At 47.3% G+C, this 26,359-nt stretch overlaps 1 protein-coding gene across 4 annotated transcripts in view; it reads left to right on the top strand.

Moving 5' to 3' along the window:
* LOC114581749 (acid-sensing ion channel 2) overlaps positions 1 to 26,359 on the top strand; it is a 393,671-nt gene that overhangs the window by 227,809 nt on the left and 139,503 nt on the right. Inside the window, exon 1 of one of the 4 annotated variants that reach the window (XM_077917307.1) lies at positions 17,723 to 18,560. The exons of the other annotated variants lie outside the window; for them this stretch is intronic. Coding sequence (XP_077773433.1) covers positions 17,988 to 18,560 — 573 coding nt within the window. The 5' untranslated portion in view covers positions 17,723 to 17,987. Of the gene's footprint in view, positions 1 to 17,722; positions 18,561 to 26,359 lie in introns of those variants that run through there. 4 annotated transcript variants of the gene reach the window in all.

Raw genomic sequence — 26,359 nt, 5'->3', positions numbered from 1 at the left:
TGCTACCACTCAGTGGATTTGTAACTGGCTGACTGACCGAACCCAAAGGGTGCTCATCAATGGTTCCTCTTCATCCTGGAGAAGAGTGACTAGTGGGGTGCCACAGGGTTCTGTCTTGGGCCCGGTCTTATTCAACATCTTTATCAACGACTTGGATGATGGACTCAAGGGCATCCTGATCAAATTTGCAGATGACACCAAACTGGGAGGGGTGGCTAACACCCCAGAGGACAGGATCACACTTCAAAACGACCTTGACAGATTAGAGAACTGGGCCAAAACAAACAAGATGAATTTTAACAGGGAGAAATGTAAAGTATTGCACTTGGGCAAAAAAAATGAGAGGCACAAATACAAGATGGGGGACACCTGGCTTGAGAGCAGTACATGTGAAAAGGATCTAGGAGTCTTGGTTGACCACAAACTTGACATGAGCCAACAGTGTGACGCGGCAGCTAAAAAAGCCAATGCAATTCTGGGCCTCATCAATAGGAGTATAGCATCTAGATCAAGGGAAGTAATAGTGCCACTGTATTCTGCTCTGGTCAGACCTCACCTGGAGTACTGTGTCCAGTTCTGGGCACCACAGTTCAAGAAGGACACTGACAAACTGGAACGTGTCCAGAGGAGGGCAACCAAAATGGTCAAAGGCCTGGAAATGATGCCTTATGAGGAACGGCTAAGGGAGCTGGGCATGTTTAGCCTGGAGAAGAGGAGGTTAAGGGGTGATATGATAGCCATGTTCAAATATATAAAAGGATGTCACATAGAGGAGGGAGAAAGGCTGTTTTCTGCTGCTCCAGAGAAGCGGACACGGAGCAATGGATCCAAACTACAAGAAAGAAGATACCACCTAAACATTAGGAAGAACTTCCTGACAGTAAGAGCTGTTCGACAGTGGAATTTGCTGCCAAGGAGTGTGGTGGAGTCTCCTTCTTTGGAGGTCTTTAAGCAGAGGCTTGACAACCATATGTCAGGAGTGCTCTGATGGTGTTTCCTGCTTGGCAGGGGGTTGGACTCGATGGCCCTTGTGGTCTCTTCCAACTCTATGATTCTATGATTCTATGATTCTATGATTCTAAGAGAAGGCAAGCAAAGACAACCTGCAGATTCCTCAGGAAGATGACTCAAGTCCTGGGATTTTGTTAGGGGCTGCCCAAAGGGGTCCAAATCCCAAGTCTTCTGTGCTGAGCTATGAATTACCTCTCCTGTTCCTTCCCATTTTCAACCTTTGTTTTAACTCTGCAGTGCACCCAATCACCCTGTAAGCAAAGCACAGTGCTGGTGGGACTACAGCCGACTGCCATTATATAAATAACTATTTATATAAATTAGCTGAAGCAAAATTGTGTGTATGTCATGAATCACAGAGGTGCCTACCACCAAGGAGGGCTTATGTTCCTTATTCTCCAGGCAGGAATGACTCCCTCCCTACAGAGGTGTGTCTGGCACCTTTATTATACAGCTTCCGAGGAATGCTGAAGGATAAGCAAAAATCAGCACCTTGGAAGGAATCAAGGCTCAGGACCATGGATAGCGCTCCTCCAGCTGAATCTGCATCTCCAGGATTCTGAGCCTGCTGGTTGAGTTTTATAGTTGGATTAGGAAATCATTTATGTGCACATATGCCCTGGACCAGCCATCAGACTCTGGCAGCAGAGGGGTCTCTTTGGAGCTCAACAGAGATAGGTTCCAGTGTGCCCATGGACCCACATCGGCTTCCTCAGAGCTGCAGCTGCCCAAGGACTCTGTCTCTCTGGCCCAGCAGAACATGAGCTTGTGATATGAGTCCTTCAAAAATTACAAATGCCCCTGATCAAGTTGTAATGGGGAAACACTCTTTTACACAGGTAAACATCAGAACTTAAAACAGTTAGATTGCTGCCTATGTGAAGGAAACACACATACAAAAGAGGGGCTACAGCAGGGGTGGTGAACTTTTGGCCCACCATTCATCAGCTGATGAGCAGAAAGCTCCATTGCACCAGGTTTTAAAATTTCTTTCCTTCCTTCTTTCTTAAACACATGCACAGATACTTTTACTAATAGTTGTTTGATCAACCCCAGCCCTAGAATGCTTTCCTGAATAAAAAAAGGTCTTACGTTGCTCAAGGGAGATAAATGGGCTCAGACTTCGTTAGATCTCTGAAACACAATCACCAAGGATATCTCTATGAACCCTCACCATCAGCACACATCTATATACTACAAAGATAATTGCTATGCAACTTTTAACTATCAAGCCTTCCTCAAAAGAAGCTTGGGAACAGTGGTTTGCCGAGGTGCGGAGAGTGTGTGTGAGGAAACCAGCACACTCTGGGCCGCACACTATTGGGCTTGATTCTGGGAGTCCTGGGTTCAAGTCTCATCTGTGAAATGCTTCACTTGCACAGTCTGTCAAATAAGGTATGGCAACCTGCTCCAGCACATTGCTGAGAGGGCAAATGCAGTGGAGATAGCAAAGAATTTTTAAAAGTTAAATTAATTATATAATCTATAAATAAATCTATAAATATTAGGAGTAATTTGACAAAAATGACCCCCAGAAACCGTTTACAATCCATACAGATAAGCCAGTTTGGACTCTTGGGATAAATTTAAAGATTATTTGAGTCCCAAAATATCTCCCTTGGCATCATTTGAACTCTGTCAGAATTACTAGGGGGAAGTGGTTATATTTTAGGCCATCACAAAGGATGAACAGATGTTGCCGTAGAATAGGAAGGGAAGCCCTCCATATCTTATTGGACTACAATTCCCATTATCCCTGATTATGCTGGCTGGTGCTGATAGTGTCTGACATCTGGAGGGTTCCAGGTTGCCCATTTCTTCCTTATAGGGATTCTATAGGTTACCTGGCAGGTGGGTGCTTAGATTGCCAAATGTTGGTTGGAACCATCAAATTGCAGCTGGCAGCTTTCCTCAATCAAGTGCCTTCAGGATCCAGGAAGGAGTATATAAAGGCCCCATTGTGGGTGGTCATTAGGGTGAACACAGAACTACCCCACCAGCCTACCCGCTTACTTACAACTAGTCCCGGGGATGGCCCTGGCTGTCAGTTTGCTCCCTCTTAGTCTCAGTGTTGCCTTTGTAGAACTGAGCAGGAAGGAAGATGGGAACATACGCAGAAGTAGTTGGCTCTACTTGTCATTGGCTCTAGCTCTACCTACTGTTGGTCTCCCTGCCTTCCACCTGACAAGTCCCAAGCAGGCATCAGCCATCACTGTGAAGGGCTTCCTGTTCTATCTGAGCTGCACTTAAGCAACATGGTCTTCCTGAGCTTGGACATGTTCTCTGTGTCCTTGGTTACTCTTCGGCTGTGAGTTGTGGCTTGCTTCTTGAGCCTGCCTCCTGGTTTGCCTATCAGTTTTTAATTTGCTTTTTGGTCCTGACTTCTGACTTGTCCAATGGCTTCTGGTTCCTGGCTTACCTAAAACTGCAGTGCCCCCACATTTTGAGGGACAGGGGGGCTTCCCGACTGCTTTTAGCAGCAGTGAGGCAGAATAGGGTATTTATAACCATTTCCACATGCAGTAAACTGCCTTGTGAAACTGCTGTTTCTCCTGCTTCTGAGTTAGGCTATGAACACACTATACCGTTAAGCACATGTTCCACTTCAATTCTGGTTGGTTTATTAAGGCTTTGCTGGGAATTACTCTGTGGGGGTAAACTACTGTGCCCAGAATACTCCCGAGGGAAAGTATGTGCTTTGAATGTGCTTTAAAGGTATAGTGTGGATGCCGTCTTTAATTGGGAAACATGTCATTCCCCTGCATTGTTTCTGAGAGCAAACTGACAGCTTCTTGTAGCAGCAATTCAGTAAAACGAAAGGAAGAAAGGAAGGAGATCCAATGATTGTTGCATAATGTGTGGTTTTGCCATAAAAGAACAGTTGGCTGGCAGCCACAGTGGACTGTAGTTTTTTCATCAGTGACCTGACTAGGGTCGTCTAATTTTCAGTCTCAACAATCTGTGAAAGCAGCTTTATTTAGTGCTGCTGTGCATATTTTCTGTTATTATTCTGTTTGTTTTGTTAAAAAAATAACCCATTTCCTTAATTACTCATTTGCTTAAAAGTAAATTTATTTTTGTTACATTTGCTTTCACTGTAGTTCCCCTCTTCTTTTACTATTTTGTTTTTACTGCCATCTCCAACTGGCTGCCATTTTCTTTTCCCAGAATGCTTCAGACACTGTATTGTTCCAGGGCATTCTGGGAGGAAGAAAATAGAGGATGGGGAAAAAACAACAGCCATTTTCTCATTGGAATGCCCTGGAACAATGCAGTGTTTGAGACATTCTGGAAGAACCAAGGGGTGGTCACCCATATCAGATGCTGATTCCAGACAAAAATACCTGCCTTCCCCCGCACACTTCATTACTCTTGGTATTAGTTTCATAATGAGTGAAAGTTGAACCAAATGGGCCCCATTCCATTCAATTTAATTAGTTACAAATCAAATGAACATCCCTAATGCTTCATTTGCCTTGTGCCTTCCTGTAGCACTCTTCTAGAGATGTATTATTATATTCGTATGGACTTTCAGTCTAAATAGGGTACTAGTTTTATGATGTATTGTGGGGCTGGCGGGGGAAGAAGACATGACAATGCATCTCCAAGTCAGAATAGACGTATTCAATCTAATGGTTAAGCAACATCATGTTATATACAGTAATATTGTTCTGTTGGGTACCAACTCCACAGAATCGTAAAAGCATTTACAAGCTAGATAGGAATATTTTGGGCCCCATATTATTTAGGCTGCAATTCTGTACCTAGTAGTATACCCAACTGAACACAGTGAAACTTACTTTTGAGTAGGCATGCATAGGATTGCTTTTGTCAAAGTTCTAAATATATATAAACATTATCAAGATATGTCAAGTGAACTGCAAACACCCCCCCCCATAAAACCCATGAAGCTGACTTTTTAAAAACTAGAATTCATTCTCTGAGGGTACTTTTAAACAGACTTCTGTGAGGGTGGCAGAGGTAGTTTCACTGCTTTATAAGCAAGCAACTCTTGCTTCTATTCAGCAGCAAGATCTTTAAGGAAATCGCAGTGCCGTGGAGCTTGAGTGAAGAAAGTCCACCCATGGTTGACACCAACTGGCTAGCACCCAAAAATCTATCTCTGTGGTTGCTTTGTGATGCTTAAAAGAACTAGGAATTCAAAAAATAAAATAAAAATTTAAGGTGAAGAATGAACAAGCATATGTACCTATTTTTTATATCTATAACTTGCCTTTTGGAACTCTTTGCAAGGCTGCTTGCACAAATTTAAGATCAATAGATAAAAATCAACCTATGGGGGAAAGATCAGTCTGTATGGCTGAATCAGTACTTTATTCATTTGTATGTAAGCCAATTGTTCATTTTCCATAGCTGGGAAGACATCGGGCTTAAACTATGAGGGGAAAATCCACTGTGACTTTTAAATATATTATATCATTTATTACCTGCCGTTCACCCTAAGGTCCCAGGTTGGGTTACGACATTAAAACACAGTGCCCATCCTCAGAGACAGAGCCAGCTCAACATCTGACTTGTCACCTGATGTGTCCCCAGAAGGGGATGGCTGTTCCCTGCTTAGAGGACCCCAAACACTGCTCTTTAGCTGGTGACATTGGGCTTGGGGTATCCAGCATCAGAGAAGTGGCGTGTTCTTCTGACAGCCTTGTCAGTCCTTATCTGGCATCCAGATCTCCACTTCCCAGCCTGCTTGGCCCTTCCTCTGGGTAGGACTCCTCTTGGGGTCCCAGTTCCTCCTCCTCCATCTCACTAGGACTCTCCTTGGAGTTATCTAGCTCCAACTCCCTGATCTTCTCCCATTCCTTCTCAGCATCAGACCACCTTCTCCAAGACATCTCTACTGGACTCCTATCCCCCGACTATACTGATTAGCAACAGCTCTTCAGGGTCTCAGGCAGGGGTCTCCCCCCCCCCTTCTTAACTTACCTTCAGGTGTCAGAGATTGAACCCAGGATCTTCTGCATGCAAAGCGGTGCTCTACTCCTGAGCTATGGCTCATCAGGCAATTAGAATACCAGCTTCAAAATAAATGGTCACCATTTGTATCATATCAGAATGGGAAATATAGAACCAATGCTCCTAGAAATGGCAATGTATTCTCTTTTCCTTAAGCGCTGTGACATTTTTATTTTGATGAATGTACATCTGTTGTCATTTGGGATTGCGGAGGGTTTTAGCCCTTGCATTAGCTTGTGTTTTATTATTCACTGGAGCCTGTAAACGTGGCTGTCATGTCCTCAGTGAATCCGACATCTCCCTGCAGGATCATGGGTGCAGCCTGAGGATATTTTAAACTCTGCAGAGTTGGAGCTTATGGAAGTTGTGTATTGGGAAGAAAGATAGGTAATATGCAGTACAGGTTTCCTATGGGCCGTAGTGGCCAGTGGCCACTGAGAGTGGTAGGGCAGAATGCAGGGAGCCCAACAGTAGGTGGCGCCGGAATCAATGACAGGCAGAGCCAACTACAGATACTTCTACTTTTGTCCCCATCCTCCTCATCCCTGCTGAGTTCTCAAAGGACAACCATGAGACTGCAGAAGAGGAGGAGACTGGCAGGCAATGTAACCCACTGGTTTGGTTGGAAGTAAGAAGACATGTGGGTGGGAGCTGGCTGAGGTTGGTGGGACAGTGCCTCATTTGCCAAAATGGATGAACCTCCTTTGGAGAGAGGGACTGCGTTGGTCTCTAGGACAGATAGGCAGTCCAAATTCAAACTGAGGGATCCATCCAAAGGGTATTAGTAAGGTTTAAATGAGCTGTGGGGTAGTTAAGATGGAGAGCAATAGGTTAACCAGGGAAGAAAGGCAGGAGGAGACCAGAGGAAAAATATGTAGGGGCAATCCATGTTGCAAGGAGGGGACAGCTAAATAAATAGAGCTGTGGAAATGCAGCGACTGTTCATGAACTGTGGGGCTCTTTTCATTCATGAGTCTGAAAGGAAATACAGTGGTCCAGGAAACAAAGGTCACAGCCATTCTAGAATAGAAAAGTGGAAACTCACAATCCACAAGTTGTTGGGACTCTCAACTCCTGTCATTTCCAGCCAGCAGTGGTCAGACATGATAGGAGGACCACAGATGCCCCCTCCCATCTCATAGAAAATTCCCGTCAGCCACCTATCCTGACATTTATTGTTGTTGTTAACTCAATGGAGGCCAGCATAGAGAACCAGCTGCCAGGCCACCTTTCTTTCATTTTTCAACTTTAGTGACTCTGCTAAAACTCTGTTGACCCAAGAAGGGAGGTTACAATCTCTCCTATCCCTGAAAGTTACAAGAGATGATGCCTCTTGTGCTGCAGCAGGGATCATGCTCCATAGCACTGCAACCATCACCAAAAAGGCCCACCTCAATCTGGTAGATTCTTGCTCCCCCTTCAAAATGCTTTCATACAGCAGCACGTGTCTATGTGTCATGGGAGCAGAGCTGCAGACATGCAGTGTCTGCTGCCTGGGCTGACAGATTCTCCGCCAATTCCCTCAGTCAATGGGCTTTTTCATTTGTCTGTGCTGTGCAGGGAGAAAGTGGCTAGGTGAGACAACCCACCAGCACAGCAATACGCATTAGGTTCAGGAGGAATGGTTAGGGGGTTGGCTGCCACTGCCCTTCTACCCACCCACTCTATATCTGCTGCCCAAGGCAGCTGCCTCACTCTGTCTAATGGCAGGGTTGGCCTGAAGAAAAGTTGGGCTCAATACAATTTTCTCTTGCACACCTGTAGTTCTCCTTCCTTCCTCTTCAGATTCTCAACACGGATGGTTATCCGACAGAACAGCACATGTTTTACTAGTTGGGCTTGTAAAAGTCCTGGCTGGCTGGCAGCCCTGTGCCAGTCCTAGAAGGATCAAAGGCCCAAAGTCTTGCCCCACTTCTTCTGACAATGGGCACGAGTGGATTATTTATGTGCGCACACACATATCCACAAGCTTTCCACCTGTCCCCCCCCCCCCTCAGTTCACGGCCACACATTGAAAACAAATATACAGGCAGAAGAAAAAAGCAGGGGTGGGAGAAACAGAGAAAAGGAAATGAAAACATCAATTCCCTGTAGTATGGATAATGCTCTTTTAGTGCTGCGGGCTGTCTGCTTTAAGAATAGCAAATGAAACAGGAGAGTTTTCCTGCTGCCATTTTGACAACATCTACACAATCACACAAAGAAAGAGAGAGAGGGAAGGAAGGAAGGAAGGAGGGGAAGCCAACTCCACATACAGAAAGGATGAAAATGTTTTCTAATAAAGTCAGGGCTTTGGGAGATCTGAAACAGCCCCCCTGACAGACCCCAGCGGTGTGTGGTTGCTATCCAATTACCTTTCTGACCAAAATGGCATTATTATAGGGCTCTCTGAGTTGCAACACTAGGAAGAAAGCTGCAGCGGAACCTTCAATCTCATCTCAATCACTTGATGCTTTGTAGTTCCTTCTGAATGAGGTGACCAGAATTGGAAATATTTGGCCACAAACGCTGAACCTGGAGCAGTTTGAGGCCGCAAGGCTCAATTCCCTCCGGGTGGGCTCTTTTTTCTTCAGAAAGATGGTAAAGACCTTTTGCTTTCAGGAACCTTGTGGGTTATATTGCTGGCCTTTTTGATTTTATAACTTTGGGATTTTTATTGTGTGTTTATGATTTTACGGGTGGCTTTTATTGTAGTGATTTTATTTTGTGGCTTTCCTGTGATGCTGGCTGCGGAGGGTCCTGTGAACCGAACAGAAAGGGAGATGGTGATGATGATAATGACAGTAATAAATAATAAGTACTCAGCTGCTAAAACTCCAGATTTAATGCTCAAAGGATCCAATTCTGCAACCAGAATAAATGGTAAAATAAATCACATTTGCATATACCGGTTTTATATTGCCAAGTAAACACATTATGCTCCCCCAAAAGCCAAATTTACAACAAATCTGGATTAATTATAGGGCCAAGGAAAGAAGACGGAAGGGCATAAAGGCTGGGGATGAATGTGGGCTTCACGGGCAGGAATGGGACAAGGGAACAATTGGCGCTGGATTATGAGAAAAAGACTCTCGTAACACTCACAACAAAATACTAGGAAAGTGTGTGTAGTCACCACCTTGCAATTCTGCAGAAATTTAAGGTGATATTGTTTACACATTCCGAGTCTTCCTTTGTGACCGGCAGGCAGGAACAAAGATCAATCTTCATTACATTCCAAAATTCCATAGTCAACATTATGAGATTGCAGGTGGCATGGATAGTACAAATAAACAGCCACATTTCTCCTTTTCTTAAGACAGATATAGGAAACCTTTGGCCTCCAGATGTTGCTAAACTACAACTCTCATCATTCCTGGACATGCTTGCTGGGGCTGATGGGAATTGTAGTACAGCGACAACTGGGGCCCAAAGGTTCCCACTGAAAGGATCCACAGGCACACACAAGGCTGCAAACCTGTAACCACTTCTCTTGGAGCAGGCCCCATTGAACTTAGTTCTGGGTAGGCATGTATTGGATTATGCTGCTGGGCAGCAATCCCATACCCTTTTACCTGGGAGCAAGCTCCATTGAACTTATTTCTCAATAGACGTATAGGATTGCACTGGTAGTTAAAAACAAAAAGTGCTACAGTCAAACCTTCTTGGAAGCTTTCCCTCCTGACAATGCCATTCTGAGAAATGAGAGATGGACTCTGAGTATGCTCAAGGGCATTCATCTATATTATTCTCAGGCACGTTCCTGAAAATGGATTCTAGCTGGCTCAGATTAAGCCCCAGGTCCACCCTGCCGTTCTTCACACACCCTGCCTTCCTGAATGGCTCAATCTATAAATCTGCGCAGGGGCTCCACTCTTGAGGGCTTTTGAGACTCAGCTAGGGGCACTGAAGGAATTCAGTCTTTGTGAACTGTCCTGGTCTGCACCTCCAGTGCTAATAGGCAGAATGGAACATAGAACATTTAGAGAGTTCAAATGCTGGTGGCTCAAAAAATATGTACATCAAACTCCACTTCTTAAATGTGCATTTTGTGAGGGGGCAGGATGATGTTTAAAATGAGTTTTTTTAATGCATTTTTTTAAAAAAAGCTTCCAATTCTTGCTGGGAAAGCATCACAATACATTTAAAATACATATTTTGCGAGGGGGGGGGGAATACCCCCCCAATAGAGAATCAGGATGGGAAATCTTATGAATGAACAGATGTGAAAGTAACATGGATTAGCCATAGACTGATTCACCCATCCCAAGACTCAGCCCATGAATCTGCCTAAAGAGGATGCTCACTCAGTCACCTTGGGCTTAGAATGCTACAGATGTTCTTTATGCAGAGCCGTTGGTTTACATCATTTTTTGCACAGGAACATCAGGAAAGAAAAATTAAAATGATATATTCCTCCTGCTCAAGGAGCCTGAAGATCTAAATTTGGGCAGTGGGGAAGATGCCAAAGGGTGGAGGGGTTGGGAGAAGGAGCCAAGGAATGTGGCATGTTTTGGATCAGCCTGGAGGGGGAGACTCCCATTTTTCCTTTGTACTAAAACTCCTGGCTGGCTGTAAATCAACACGTGGGAAAGCGTCCTGTGCAGGAGGAGAAACACTCTGCACATACTCAGAAGCACACCTCTTTCTGACTGCATCTCACCTTTCAGAGTAGAGCCTCAGGCTGTCATGTTCAGATTAAACCCTAGATGTGACCTCTGCAGCAGAGGGAATGTTGGTCAGGTCTAGTAGGCAGTCATTTCCTAAAACCCCTCTCCCCTTGTTTCCCAAAACGCCTCTTCGAGCTTTGTGGCTGGGGCTGCCAGCAGCCTTCTTGTCCTATCCTGCAGGGCACTGTGTCCTCCAGCGTCCGCTTCTACCCCTCCCATGTCCTGCTCTTGGATAATGTTTGGGTAGTCCAGTGGGGAAGTTAAGTGGCACCTGCTGTCTCTGATTGTTCTGCTGCAATCTTTTCTCCGGGGACAAGCCCCGTGTGTCTGCTACGAAACTGCTGAAATAACAGCTTTTGCACACATTTTCCTAGGCCTCGGGCACAATCACAGTGTTTGCAGCAACCTACTTAAGAGTTTCTGCTTTGCGGAGCAAAAAGCCATCTCGCGGTCTTCCTGCCTCACAAGTGGGGAGTCACAGAAGAGGAGAAGGGAATATCAGCAAGTGGATCACGCAGGGGCTTCCTTGCACAAGCGTGATTCAGAAGTCCCCTTCCTCCCTTTTTCCAAGTGTTTATCTTGGGAAGCAAACCCCACCTGTACAGGCAAGGACCTCCAGGTCATTTATTTGATGGCTGCCCTGAGTCAATCAAGGAGCTGTGGGCTCTGCCGATGGGCGCTCATAGCTCTGATTTTCTTTTAATGATCACAGCCCTGGATTGAAAGACAAGAGAGTCAGGAAGCCCTTCAGGTTGTTCTTAGCTTTCCCTGAGCTCCCTTTGAGTTGGAGGGAGCAACGGTAGTGTCAAACTAAATGGCTCATTTGCTCTTTCTGGACATTTTACTTAATCCACTTTCAGCCTGGCCTTGTTATCACTGCCTCTATCACAGGTAAAAGCACTTCCGAATAAAGGTGTCTCCAGCTTTGTTTTTCAGTTGCCACACTATTCTTTGGCTTCTTCATGCAATCAACAGCGGGGCATGGTGGAGGAGCTAGCCTGTGAGGTCCTGCAATCTGACCCCCTACATGTTTGTTGAATGCATGGGGGGTACCATCTGCCACCACCCCCTTACAATCACACTGCATCCTGGGCTTTGAAGTCTTAAGGCTGCCCAAATAACTGTTCTCACACATGCTCCACAGCAAGCTTGACTTAGTTTAATTAAAAGCATGACAAACTTTGGGATGTCCTCCAGAATCTGTGAATAAGTATTCAGAAACAGTGGCACCCCAACATATGCTCTAAATTCCAGGGTTTTCATCTTTGTTATTTTTAGGATTAGTGAAACCTCTTAGAAAAAAACCACAAAACCTTATGACAAAAGCTTTAATGAGTAGGAAGACTGGGAAGATATCTACCCAGTGTTGCAAATCCTGGAGAGCGATGTGAAAGGCCTTGGTACATGATTACTAGACAATGCAATGATGTTCAATGCAGTCTCATTGATCAAAGAAACCTGTGGGGAAAGAGCATACAAAGCAGATGGTTAGCTGAACTAGAGGACTGTATACAGCAGAATCCATTATATTGGCAGGGGGAAAGATAGTAAATGTGCATCATGGTCTTTGCACAGAAAGGAAAGGGGAGGAGAGGTGGAAGAAGCGACATTGGCCCGTTCACATGTGCATTTCAATCCTTTTGATGACTAGCAGCTGAATGTGTGAAATTGAATTGACTCTTCTGAAAAGCGTTGCATTAGGATTGATGGAAGCTGGCATGAAAATTCTATCTGTGCTGTTGGATTTCTCACTGGGTGTCACACATTATGCAGGCTCTTACCCGATGATGTAGCCATCAAGGGGCAAATAAGCATGTGTGAACCGGAACTTTGTCCTCAATTTTTGCTATGAACCTTTCAGTTCGCCAGTAAACTCTTTTATGCATACTATCCTTCGTCAGTAAACTCATATTGGCATATCCTTCTGTTCTCTTGTATCGTTTTTATATCATTTGTAACATAACAAATGACTTCTCTTGTGAGATAGATTAATGCTGCACCCATTTTAAATGCAGGGTTTATGAGGCTGTGAAACAAGGGGAGCTTTTCCCAAAGCCATCAAGTGAGTACGTAATGAAGCTAGAATTTATTTGCAAAACTCCTTAGTCTAAAGTGCTACAGAAAGAGAAAGGGCCACAGCTCACTGGTAGAGCATCTGCTTGGACTCAGAAGATTCCAGGTTCAATCCTTGCCATCTCCAAATAGGGCTGGGGAAATCTCGTGGTCTGAAACCCTGGAGAGTGGCTGTCTGTCAGTGATGACAACCCTGAGCTGAGGTGGACCAGTGGTCTAACACAGTGCGAGGCAGCTTCCTGTGTTTCTAAGATTTGTCCATTGTATATCACTTTTTGCCCTCAGTATTCCTGCCTTTCTTATGTGAACTTCTTAAAAAAAAAAATTTAAGTCTTAAAAGAGACTAAAATTTGCCAACAGTCAAAAAACAGAACAAATGCCATCAGAAAACAAAACCATTAATTCAAAACAATGAGTTAACAGTGTCTTTGTTTGCAAAAAAAATTGTTGTTGCAGTGCTTGTTTTACTACTGGAACGACTAAAACCAAAGGCTAGCCATTTGCCAAAGGCCAGGCATTGTATCTAGGCAGGTGCCATAGGTGACTGGGGAACTTACAACTGTCAACTGTTTTTCTGGCACAGAGCCTGTGCTGCAGAATAGGTAGAAATTCTGAGAGCATAGTATTTCTTAGTATGGTGTGTGTGTATACACACACGCAAATGAAGTGATGCTGAAAGCTTCTACTGCTAAGCTTCTGTCTTTCCTGTGGCTGCTCAAAGCACTGGAAGAGACCTGCTATGAAGAGGTTGATATCCGTGGATGGAATCCATTTAGTTGAGAATGGTCAGTGACAAAATTGCAAGGTAAGGACACTTACACATGGCCTGTTTATTGACCATTCATCCTTATTTGTCAAAACGAGTGTCACCCCACGCTTTCCAGTGTGTTTACCTGTTCCTCCGATCTCATGAGGAATCAGGTTTCTTGCACAAGAGCTCCTGAATTTGACAACAGTTCCAATGTGTGCCCTAAGTGGCTTATGGCTGAGAGGTAGGAAGTCAGCTGGCAGTACAGCCCTGGACAGAGTTACTTAAATGTAAGGATGCATTAAGGTTCAGTGTTTTTGAATGGGATTCCATCACATTCCAGCAAATTTAGGTTGCATAATTAAAGTTGATTTGGAGCTCTTCTGCAACAAAGCCATTCCTCCCCCCTCCCAAACTGACCTTTTTATGATAAGAAAGTGACGGGAAATATACTGGAAAGTGTGGGATAACATTTGCTTGATGCAACATCATCTAGCCTCCTTGCAAATCAATCAGAATGAATGGATGCCTGACATCATCTAACCTCCCCACAAACAAATCCAAACTAACCATCCATAAATAGCTGGTGTCTAACCTCCCCACAAGTATTGTTGTGCAAGCAAATCAAGATGAATGCTCAATAGACAGGATATCAGGAAGAAACTTAAGTCCTGCTAGGATAAATGATATTTAGTCCTAAGTGAATGCACATAGGATTGCAGACTAGATTAACATATCCTACTGAAGGTACGACGCAAAACTAATTCCACTTAGTGAATGGGGGCACACTTCCACATACTGGGCATGTGGCAGTGAAGCCCACCTAAACTAAGGTTACCAGGCATCCCCATTTCCCAGGGACAGTCCCCAGATTTACAAATCAGTGTCCTGACAAAATCCATCTATTTAGTAGAAAGTTGAAAAGTGTCCCTGGATTCATTGAAAAAAATATGGTAACCTTAAAGCCCAAGCAATTCAGTTTAATTTGGAAAACAAATATGTTGGATAGTTTTATATAAGTAGATGATGACATTTTATTATTTATTATCCTTCTTTTTCTTACAGCAGAGTAGTATCACCATCCACATGCAGATTATCTTTAGAAGCTTTCAGAGACAAAGTTTTATAACCTTCTAGAAAGAACAATTACGATGCTCAGGCAGACTTGGACCATCTCACTTCTATAGATGCCCCCAGGAAATTCACATGATGAATATGGAGAGAGCTGACTCTGTTGATTGTCCCCAGGTTCAACTATACCAGGGATGGAAAAAACTATGTCCCTTCAGATGTCGTTGGACTGCAACACCCAACAGGACCAGCCATCCTTGCCAATGGCTGGGAATGATGGGAGTTGTAGTCTAGCAACATCCAGAGGGACACAGGTTCCTTATCTCTGCACTATTCGGTCATCCTACCTTTGAATGTGGATGTTCCCATTTTAGTGATCATGTGTAACAGCCAGTGACTAGTGGGATCTGCAACCAAATGTTGCAGTATGGAATGTTCCATTCAGGATTCCAGTCACTGCATTTTATTCCACCAATCTTTCTCTCTCTCCCCAAGTTAGTCAACATTCTGTGGCCACTGAGCCTGCTTAGCTCTCACTGGGCCACTTTCTGGACTGTTTTCGAGGCCCCCACTGTTTTCAGCTCCATATATATATATGGGATTAGACAGATTTATGTAGAAGCTTATCGTTCCCTCTAGTTCTGATATTCCAACTGTGACTGAGTGATTTTACTTCTTCAGCCTAACACCTACATACATCAGGGAGATATTAATAGACTTGGGGCAGAAGGCCCCTAAGGCTTGTAATACTATATATATATCTAGATATATATATGTGTGTGTGTCTGTTAATATCTCCCTGTTGTGTGCAAGTGTTAGGCTGAAGAAGTACTCAGTCATAGTCGGAATATCAGAACTAGAGGGAATGATACACTTCTCCTACATAAATCTGTCTAATCTTATTTTTAAAGCTGTAAATTAGTGGCCCTTGTTGCATCAGGCAATGGTGCAGAAGTGGCAAAAGCATGTGGCATCCTTAAGTGGCTGTCATGACCATGGGCCACAGCTGACAACTGTCCTCGCCAATCCTTTCAAGAAGTGCTGTTTAAGTTTCCCACAATCCACTTCATGTAGAGTCACTCTGGGCATTGTGGGAAATTTAAGATGGTGGCTCTTATCTACCCAGCACTGATTCGTAGTTCCGCTGTGGTTTCCTGCTGTTGCTACCACCATCACCAGGTAAACTTGCCAGGAGCCTTTGATGCAGGAAGGAGCCCAGTAGTGAGCCATTTGATGAGGGGCTGACACAGGTCACATCCACACCATACATTTAAAACAAATGGAAACCATATGGCATCTCTCAAAGAATGCTGGAAAAGGTACTTTGCTAAAGATGGTGGGACTCATAGGAGCCAACTCCTAGGGGCTGAGGTCTGTTCAGGCCCCCCACATAAAATATTTGAGAGGGTCGGGTCCCCCAAAGTTGATGGGCATTACCATTCAAATGGTGTGCATGTGCTTCATCTTGTGATCGATTATGAGGGCTGGGGCTTACCTGCCCCCCCAATATTTTATTCAAATTGGCACTCCTTTTGGAAATTGTAGCTGTGTGTGCAAACTACAGTTCCCAGTATCCTTTTGGGGGAAGCCATGTGCTTGCAATGAGCTATCCTTGCATGTGTTGCATGAAAGGAATGCCTCCTTTTCTTTGTCCTGAAGCTGCATCTAAATCAGTTTCACTTGATAACCCCAAATTCTAGTGTTATGAGAGAATCCCCCCCCCCCGCTCATAATTTTTTAAAGCTCAGGTGTGCCCTTATTGTCATCATTATTTTTTAATGTGCTAAGAAGTTGAACCAGTGCACTCACCCGCAGCTGATCTCTGGCAGCTATTTTCAGTGCCACGACTCCACCCTCAAACATATGGAATCATAAAATAAAGAAATGGAAGTGTCTCAACAGGAGTATGACGCTCACACAAGAAGTAATGCCAAAGCTCCCAGGTGCAATCCATGCTACCTTTAGTTTAATAAGGATTGAAGACTCCTGGTTGGAGATCTTGAAGAGCAGATGCTGGTCTGAGAACACCTTGCTGGGTTGGAAGGTCAAATAGCCTGATCTGATATAAAGCACCTTCCTGTGTAGCTCATCTGCAACGGGTGCACACACAACCCTTCAAGGAAACAAAGAGTGCGTTTTAAAGAATTTGCAGAATGCAGGGCTTAATCTAATCCCTGTCCGGCAAAAGGCGAACTCTCAAAATGAACACCATACAAAAACAGACCACAGAGGGGGGTGCAGAGACAGATGTGTTCAAATATTCAAGAAACTGGCAGAGATATTCAAAGGACTGACTCTTATTAGGGCACAGATGGCCCTGCATCAGGGGAGTTTTATGCATTCAGAACGTTCAGTCTCTGGGATTTTATTATTTTTATGTTGTGCTCCACAGGGAATTACTTAATTTGAATCGCATCCCAAACGCGTTTCTGGTACCAGAAACATGCGAACTAATTGCATCTATGAGCATGTGCAAAATTCCTTGACGGTTCCATAGAATGACTTCTCCTGAACCTGCAATTGCACACCTGGGATAATGGTTGTGGAGGGCCCCAGCTGTGATTGCAAGACTATCCTCCCAGAATCCTGGGTCCCACTCCTTTTACAAACTTTTAGGAAAGGCGCTACCAGCCTTGCCACCCACAGAGGCTGGAGGTGGGTGCGATGTTGACGAGATGCACCACACAGTTTAAACAAGGCGGAAAGAATCGGTGTTTTGCCTTTTCAGAGCCGTTGCTCACCTCGCCTCACCTCAAGGGTGCAACCCGGAAGGCAGTTGCAACCAAAAATCGTGCCTTTGCGCCGATTTAATCGCGCGGACTCCCTCCCTCCCCCCCGCCTCGCATCTCCCTCCGCTGCGCTCCCTCCCCCCGCTTCCAGAAGGAGGAGCCGTAGCGCATCCTCGGTCGCCTCTCGGAGGGAAGCTGATCTTTGCGGGCCAACTACGGTGTTGGATATGCTGCAGGCGCAAGGTGCAGCTCCGTCGGCGGAGCGCGCGGCTGGCGTCTCTCCCCGCTTCCTCTGCCGGTCCATCTTTTGATTCTCTCTCCCTCTCCCCCCACCCCATCTCGGCGATCGGAGCAGGACGCTGGAGGGGTGGCCAGGGCAGCGGCTGCGGAGCTGAGCGCCGCCTCCTTTCTCTCTTCTCCCCCCCCCCCCCCACCGCCCGCGTTTCCCTCCTCCTCCTCCTCCTCCTCCTCCTCCTCGCCTGGATCTGCGGAGATGAGCCGCGCTGGGGAGCAACACCCGGCTCGGCAAGGCTGGTGGGAGAGGAGGCGCCGGAGCGCCGGTCTTCCTTGAGCCGTCGCGAGGACTCCCCCGATGCCGGCGCCAGTCTGAAGTGAGTGGAGCGGCCGCCCCTTCGGCCAGGCGCTCCCGCCGCCCCTCCTCTGGATGCTGCCGCTGCTGCTGCTCCGCGGCTGGCCCCCCTGCGAGGGCTCGGGAGGCGGGGAGCGCGCATGGCGGCGGCGGCGCAGCAGCGGCGGCGGGGCTCGAGGGGGCGGCCCAGGCAGCGCCCGCTGCGGCCGCGGCTGCCGGGACTGCGGGCGGTGCGCTGGCGTCGGGCGGCGCCGGCTCGGAGGGCGCTGTGGCTGCTGGCCGTGGGCGCCTCGCTGGGCTTGCTGCTGGCGTGGTCGTCCAACCGGCTCCTGCACTGGCTGGCCTTCCCGTCGCACACGACGGTGCGCACCGAGTGGAGCCGCCAGCTGGCCTTCCCGGCCGTCACGCTGTGCAACAACAACCCGCTGCGCTTCCCGCGCCTCTCCAAGGGCGACCTCTACTACGCCGGCAACTGGCTCGGCCTGCTGCTCCCCAACCGGACGGCGCGGCCGCTGCTGGCCGAGCTGCTGCGCGCCGAGCCCGAGCGCCTGCGTTGGTTCGCCAAGCTGGCCGACTTCCGGCTCTTCCTGCCGCCGCGCCACTTCGGCGGCATCAGCGAGGACTTCGTCGACCGGCTCGGCCACCGCCTCGACGACATGCTGCTCTCCTGCAAGTTCCGCGGCGAGCAGTGCGGCCCGCACAACTTCTCTGCCGTGAGTATTGGGGGGGGCGGGGGGGAGGCTCCGCAGGGGTGGCAGTGGAAGCATCCCGCCCTCGTGTGCGGCTCTCCGCCAGGAAAAACTTTAGAAGCGGCGCTGCAGGCAGAAATTCAACAGGTGTGGCTCCAGACTCCTGAGCCACAGAGATGCGAGGGTATGCGGCACCTGTTGAGTTTCATGCAGTTGTCAGTTGTCCAGAGCCTTCAATGTGGAATTTGAAACTGACCCACACATAAAGTTGGAAACCGTTTTGGGGGGGTCCTAACCCTACCTCTTTCTGTGGGGCAGGGAACTCTTGAAAGTATGGGAAAAAGGTAAAAGGCGGATCTACACGGATCCTCGTGAATTCATATGATTTTTTCATTCAAATTAAATAAAACCACCATGATACTGTAGACCATGTCTTACTCTGTAGAAAGCATCAAAAAAATCACGCATCCACTGTTTTGGGGGGGCGCAGGGGCGCAAAAACATGGTTAAAAAACACGGATCCTCATGGATCCTCATGATTTTTGCGCTAGATCAGCCCAAACTCACTTTCAAATTACAAATCATGTCCAGGGGCACAACATCCACCACAGAAATCACGCATCCACGGCTTCCTGGCGAAACCGTGGCCCAAAAACATGGTTTTCAAGAACGGATCTTCATGGATCCACACGCTTTCTGCATCGGGCCAACCCAAACTCACCGTCAAATCACATATCATAGTAAGGGGCACAGCCTACAACACAAAAAACTCGGATCCACACCTGCCTGGCCACGCCCTGGCCCAAAAACGTGGTTCCGAAGCACGGATCCTCATGAATCCTTATGATTTTTGCACTAGATCAGCCCAAACTCACCGTCAAATCACACATCATGTCCAGGGGCACAGCTTACACCACAAAAAACTCGGATCCACGGCTTCCTGGCCATTCCATGGCCCAAAAACGTGGTTCCAAAGCACGGATCCTCATGGATCCTCACGCTTTCTGCATTGTGCCAACCCAAACTCACTATCAAATCACACATCATTCCCAGGGGCACAGCCTGCACCACAAAAAACTCGGATCCACGGCTTCCTGGCCATTCCATGGCCCAAAAACGTGGTTCCAAAGCACGGATCCTCATGGATCCTCACGCTTTCTGCATTGTGCCAACCCAAACTCACTATCAAATCACACATCATTCCCAGGGGCACAGCCTGCACCACAAAAAACTCGGATCCACGGCTTCCTGGCCACTCCATGGCCCAAAAACGTGGTTCCAAAGCACGGATCCTCATGGATCCTCACGCTTTTTGCATTGGACCAACCCAAACTCACCGTCATATCACACATCATTCCCAGGGGCACAGCCTGCACCACAAAAAACTCGGATCCACGGTTATCTGGCAATGCCATGGCCCAAAAACGTGGTTCCAAAGCACGGATCCTCATGGATCCTCACACTTTTTGCATTGGGCCAACCCAAACTCACTGTCAAATTACACATCATGTCCAGGGGCACAGCATCCACCACAGAAATCACGGATCCACGGCTTCCTGGCCATACCGTGGCCCAAAAACATGGTTTTCAAGAACGGATCCTCATGGATCCTCACGCTTTTTGCATTGGGCCAACCCAAACTCACTGTCAAATCACACATCATGTCCAGGGGCACAGCTTACACCACAAAAAACTCGGATCCACGGCTTCCTGGCCACTCCATGGCCCAAAAACGTGGTTTTAAAGCACGGATCTTCATGGATCCTCACGCTTTTTGCATTGGGCCAACACAAACTCACTGTCAAATCACATATCATAGCCTGGGGCACAGCCTACACCCCAAAAAACTCGGATCCACACCTGCCTGGCCATACCGTGGCCCAAAAACGTGGTTCCGAAGCATGGATCCTCATGGATCCTCATGATTTTTGCACAAGACCAGCCCAAAGTCACTATCAGATCAAACATCATGGCCAGGGGCACAGCATCCACCACAAAAAACTCGGATCCACGGCTTCCTGGCCATACCGTGGCCCAAAAACGTGGTTCCGGACCACGGATCCTCATGGATCTTCACGCTTTTTGCATTGGACCACCCCAAACTCACTGTCAAATCACACATCATAGCCAGGAGCACAGCCTACACCACAAAAGTCACGGATCCATGACTTCCTGGTAAATCCATGGCCCGAAAATGTGGTTTTGAAGGATGGATCCTCATGGATCCTCACGCTTTTTGCATTGAGCTACCCTAAACTCACCGTCAAATCACACATCATGTCCAGGGGCACAGCCTACACAACAAAACACTCGGATCCACGGTTATCTGGCAACGCCATGGACCAAAAACGTGGTTTCGAAGCACGGATCCTCATGGGTCCTCATTATTTTTGCACTAGATCAGCCCAAAGTCACCATCAGATCAAACATCATGGCCAGGGGCACAGCATCCACCACAAAAATCATGGATCCACGGCTTCCTGGCCATACCGTGGCCCAAAAACGTGGTTTTGAAGGTCGGATCTGCACGGATCCTAACGCTTTTTGCATTAGGCCACCCCAAATTCACTGTCATATCAAACATCATGTCCAGGGGCACAGCCTGCAGCACAGAAAACTCAGGTCCACGGTTATCTGGCAATGGCATGGCCCAAAAACGTGGTTTTGAAGGTCGGATCTGCACAGATCCTAACGCTTTTTGCATTAGGCCACCCCAAATTCACTGTCATATCAAACATCATGTCCAGGGGCACAGCCTGCAGCACAGAAAACTCAGGTCCACTGTTATCTGGCAACGGCATGGCCCAAAGACATGGTTTTGAAGCACGGATCCTCATGGATCCTCACGCTTTTCGCATTGGGCCAACCCAAACTCACCGTCAGATCACACGTCATAGCCATGGGCACAGCCTGCACCACAAAAAACACGGATCCACGGCTTCCTGGTCATACCGTGGCCCAAAAACGTGGTTTTGAAGCACGGATCCTCATGGATCCTCACGCTTTTTGCACTAGATCAGCCCAAATTCACCATCAAATCACACATCATCGCCGGCGGCACAGCCCGGACCACAAAAAACTGAGATCCACGGCTTCCTGGCCATACCGTGGCCCAAAAACGTAGTTTTGAAGCACGGATCCTCATGGATCCTTACGCTTTTCGCATTGGGCCAGGCCAAACTCATCATAAAAGCTTTTTGACACCTAATCGTCTCCGCCTCTCATTGCGCGGGAGTCTCCTGCGCAGGGTGGGCGTGGGTAGCGGAGTGCCTGGGCTCTCTTCACTGACTTCCAGGGAAGAATCCCGGAGCCCTTCCACCTCCTCTTCCCATTGCTCTCCTGGACTCTTGGTGTAACGCGTATTTCCTTCCCCTTCCACCGAGCTGAGTCTCCCCCTTGTGCTAGGACCTTCACCTGCAGAGTCTGAGACCCTCTCCTTCTCCCGTGTCTCTGATGTCAGTTCCCTGACAGGTTGCTAATACACCAGAGGACAGGGTCAGAATTCAAAATGACCTGAATAGCCTAGAGAGCTGGGCCAAAACCAACAATATGGAGTTCAATAGGGAGAAATGTAAGGTACTACACCTGGATAGAAAAAATGAAATGCACAGGTGGGGGACACTTGGCTTGACAACAGTACCAGTGAAAGGGATCTGGGAGTCTTAGTTGACCACAAGCTGAATATGAGTCAACAGTGTGATGTGGCAGCTAAGAACGCCAATGCAATTCTGGGCTGCATCAATAGGAGTATAGTGTCTAGATCAAGTGAAGGAATGCTACCACACTATTCTGGTTGGTCAGACCACACCTGAAATACTGTGTCCAGTTGAAGAAGGATATTGTCAAGCTGGAACATGTCCAGAGGTGGGTGACCAAAATGTAAAAGGTCTGTAATCCAAGCCCTATGAGGAGAGACTTAGGGAGCTGGATTTGTTTAATCTAGAGAAGAGAAGATTAAGGAGTGACATGATAGCCATGTTTAAATATTTGAAGGGATGTCATGTTGAAGAGGGAGCAAGCTTGTTTTCTGCTGTTCTAGAGACTAGGATGCAGAATAATAGATTCAAACTATGGGAAAAGAGATTCCACCTGGGCGCGGTAATCCAGTCAGGGAAAAAGGGAGGCATACTATGTTTAGGGCACCATTTCCAGCCTCTTCTCCTTTTCGGGGTGAGAATAGTGGATCCTAAAAAGGGCTGCTCAGTCATGGATACAGCTGCTGAGCTGCTCAACTGCCTTATTCCTTGAGTCAGAACGACTGAACGCCCATGTGTCGGTTCATGACTAGGGGCTTCACATTCCTGCCCCTGTAGCCATTTAGTGATCGCCATGGGGGTTGGGTTTGGGGGGGGTTGGGTTGGGTTTTTGGAAGATGCCTGTGCGTGAATTTGTTTTATGTGTGTAGATCAGTGCACACTGACCAACGCACAGCCTTCGCAGTAGGGCTCTGTTCTGATGGCATGAGTAGTCACGACGAACTGGTGGATCCTATCTCATGCAGCCTTCATCCGCCTTCACAGCCGTTGTAACACACTGCTTGTTATCACCCGCCTGTTCTGCCATTGAGGACTTCTTGGCTCATTCTTTGTCTAGCTCCTTCCCTGTTATGTACTAAGCTTGGATCCTAGAACAATAGGCAAGTAGGATCCTAGAATGCAAGAATTGATTGGCTTGCAGGAAAGACCAATCAGGCTCCAGGAGGGAAGCAGAACCAGCCATTCAGACGGGACTCATTGTGTAAATAATGTATATAAAAGCCTGAGGTTTTGGGGGAAATTCAGTCACTGTTTTACAAGCTGCAATAAAGAGCATGAAATCACTACAGGACTCTGAGCATATTTAATTTTCTTTGACCTTACCACCTTGGGTGACCCTGCTGGGAGTACGAGATTCCCAACGGCTTCACTCACAAGGGTCATAGGAATGTGCAAGCCCACTCACCATGACAAGTGAGAGAACTGAGATAGATTGCACTGAGCCCTGGTCTCATTAGACAAAGTGTTCCACCAAAAAGGCTCTGGCTCTGGTTGAGGACAGCTGGATAGGTTTTGGGCCAGGGACCACCAGTAGGTTGCTGTTAGATGAGCATCACACTCATGGGGGTGTATTGGAAGATAATTCCCACAGATAAGAAAGGTCACAGACTGTTTAGGGCTTTAAAGATTAGCACCAAAACATTGAACCTGATTTGATACTCCACCTGGAGCCAATCCAGCTGATTAACAACCAACTGAATGTGGGCTCTCCACAAAGTCCAAGAAAGAACTCATGCATCTGCATTTTAGACCATTTGGAGTTTCTGGAGCAGTCTCAAGGGTAGCCCTGCATATCTCTCTCTCTCTCTCTCTCTCTCACACACACACACACACACACACACACACACACACACATATTTAAACCCTGCACTCCCCGGCTCAGGTGTATAGCAAGTTAAAGTACTCTAGTACTGTATGCAGGTGACTACTGCATGGATCACCATGGCTAGGTTGGAAAGGGACAGGTACAGTGCCGATTGCCTAACCTGACATAGATTCAAAAATTCCAGTTTGGCTACATTTGTGACCAATGCCTCCATAGAGACAGAAGCATCCTGGATCACACCAGGACTCCTGATGGCAGCTACAGGTGACTATTGCACCCCATGAAGAGCTGGGAGCTGGCAAACCAAACTGAAATTATTCTGGCCCAGCCATTGGACGCCCATCTTTAAAGGATAGAGATTCAGCCGACACTGTTTCCTCCATCCCAGCACACCCACCTAAAAATTGGCCAATATATCCAGGGTAGCATCTGGCCAGGGCCATGAAGCAGTAGATCCATGATGTTTGTGGTCAGATCTGTGGTTATGTACAAGATATGTGAATGAAGGGTGAATTTGGGGTTCCCCAATGCAAAAAGTGTGATGATCCATGAGGATCCGTGCTTCAAAACCATGTTTTTGAGCCATGGAGTGGCCAGGAAGCCATGGATCCGTGATTTTTCTGGTGCAGGCTGTGCCCCTGGAAATGATGTGTGATTTGCCGTTGATTTTTGGTTGGCCCAATGAAAAAAGCGTTAGGATCCATGAGGATCCGTGCTTCGGAACCACGTTTTTGGGCCACAATATGGCCAGGAAGCCGTGGATCCGAGTTTTTTGTGGTGCAGGCTGTGCCCCTGGCCATGATGTGTGATTTGACGGTGAGTTTGGGTTGGCCCAATGCAAAAAGCGTGAGGATCCATGAGGATCCGTGCTTCGGAACCACGTTTTTGGGCCATGGCATTGCCAGATAACCGTGGATCCGAGTTTTTTGTGGTGCAGGCTGTGCCCCTGGGAATGATGTGTGATTTGATAGTGAGTTTGGGTTGGCACAATGCAAAAAGCGTGAGGATCCATGAGGATCCGTGCTTTGGAACCACGTTTTTGGGCCATGGAGTGGCCAGGAAGCCGTGGATCCGAGTTTTTTGTGGTGTAAGCTGTGCCCCTGGACATGATGTGTGATTTGACGGTGCGTTTGGGGTGGCCAAATGCAAAAAGCGTTAGGATCCGTGCAGATCCGACCTTCAAAACCACGTTTTTGGGCCACGGTATGGCCAGGAAGCCGTGGATCCATGATTTTTGTGGTGCAGGCTGTGCCCCTGGGAATGATGTGTGATTTGATGGTGAGTTTGGGGTGGCCCGATGCAGAAAGCGTGAGGATCCATGAGGATCCGTGCTTCGGAACCACGTTTTTGGGCCTTGGAGTGGCCAGGAAGCCGTGGATCCGAGTTTTTTGTGGTGTAAGCTGTGCCCCTGGACATGATGTGTGATTTGACGGTGAGTTTGGGTTGGCCCAATGCAGAAAGCGTGAGGATCCATGAGGATCCGTGCTTCAAAACCACGTTTTTGGGCCACGGTATGGTCAGGAAGCCGTGGATCCGAGTTTTTTGTGGTGCAGGCTGTGCCCCTGGACATGATGTGTGATTTGATGGTGCGTTTGGGTTGGCCCAATGCAAAAAGCGTGAGGATCCATGAGGATCCGTGCTTCGGAACCACGTTTTTGGGCCTTGGAGTGGCCAGGAAGCCGTGGATCTGAGTTTTTTGTGGTGTAATCTGTACCCCTGGGCATGATGTGTGATTTGACAGTGAGTTTGGGTTGGCCCAATGCAGAAAGCGTGAGGATCCATGAGGATCCGTGCTTCAAAACCACGTTTTTGGGCCACGGTATGGTCAAGAAGCCGTGGATCCGTGATTTCTGTGGTGCAGGCTGTGCCTCTGGACATGATGTGTGATTTGTCGGTGAGTTTGGGGTGGCCCGATGCAAAAAGCATGAGGATCCATGAGGATCTGTGGTTCAGAACCAAGTTTTTGGGCCACGGTTTCGCCAGGAAGCCGTGGATACGTGATTTTTGTGTTGCATGCTGTGCTGCTGGCCATGATGTTTGATCTGATGGTGACTTTGGGCTGATCTAGTGCAAAAATCATGAGGATTCATGAGGATCCGTGCTTCGGAACCACGTTTTTGGGCCAGGGCGTGGCCAGGCAGGCGTGGATCCGAGTTTTTTGTGGTGTAGGCTGTGCCCCTTATTATGATATGTGATTTGACGGTGAGTTTGGGTTGGCCCAATGCAGAAAGCGTGTGGATCCATGAAGATCCGTTCTTGAAAACCACGTTTTTGAGCCACGGTTTCGCCAGGAAGCCGTGGATTCGTGATTTTTGTGGTGGATGCTGTGCCCATGGCCATGATGTTTGATCTGATGGTGACTTTGGGTTGATCTTGTGCAAAAATCATGAGGATTCATGAGGATCCGTGCTTCGGAACCACGTTTTTGGGCTAGGGCGTGGCCAGGCAGGCGTGGATCTGAG

Source organism: Podarcis muralis, chromosome 13 (assembly GCF_964188315.1).
Source record: "Podarcis muralis chromosome 13, rPodMur119.hap1.1, whole genome shotgun sequence".
Classification (NCBI taxonomy): domain Eukaryota; kingdom Metazoa; phylum Chordata; class Lepidosauria; order Squamata; family Lacertidae; genus Podarcis; species Podarcis muralis.
This window is presented reverse-complemented; position numbering and strand designations above follow the sequence as displayed.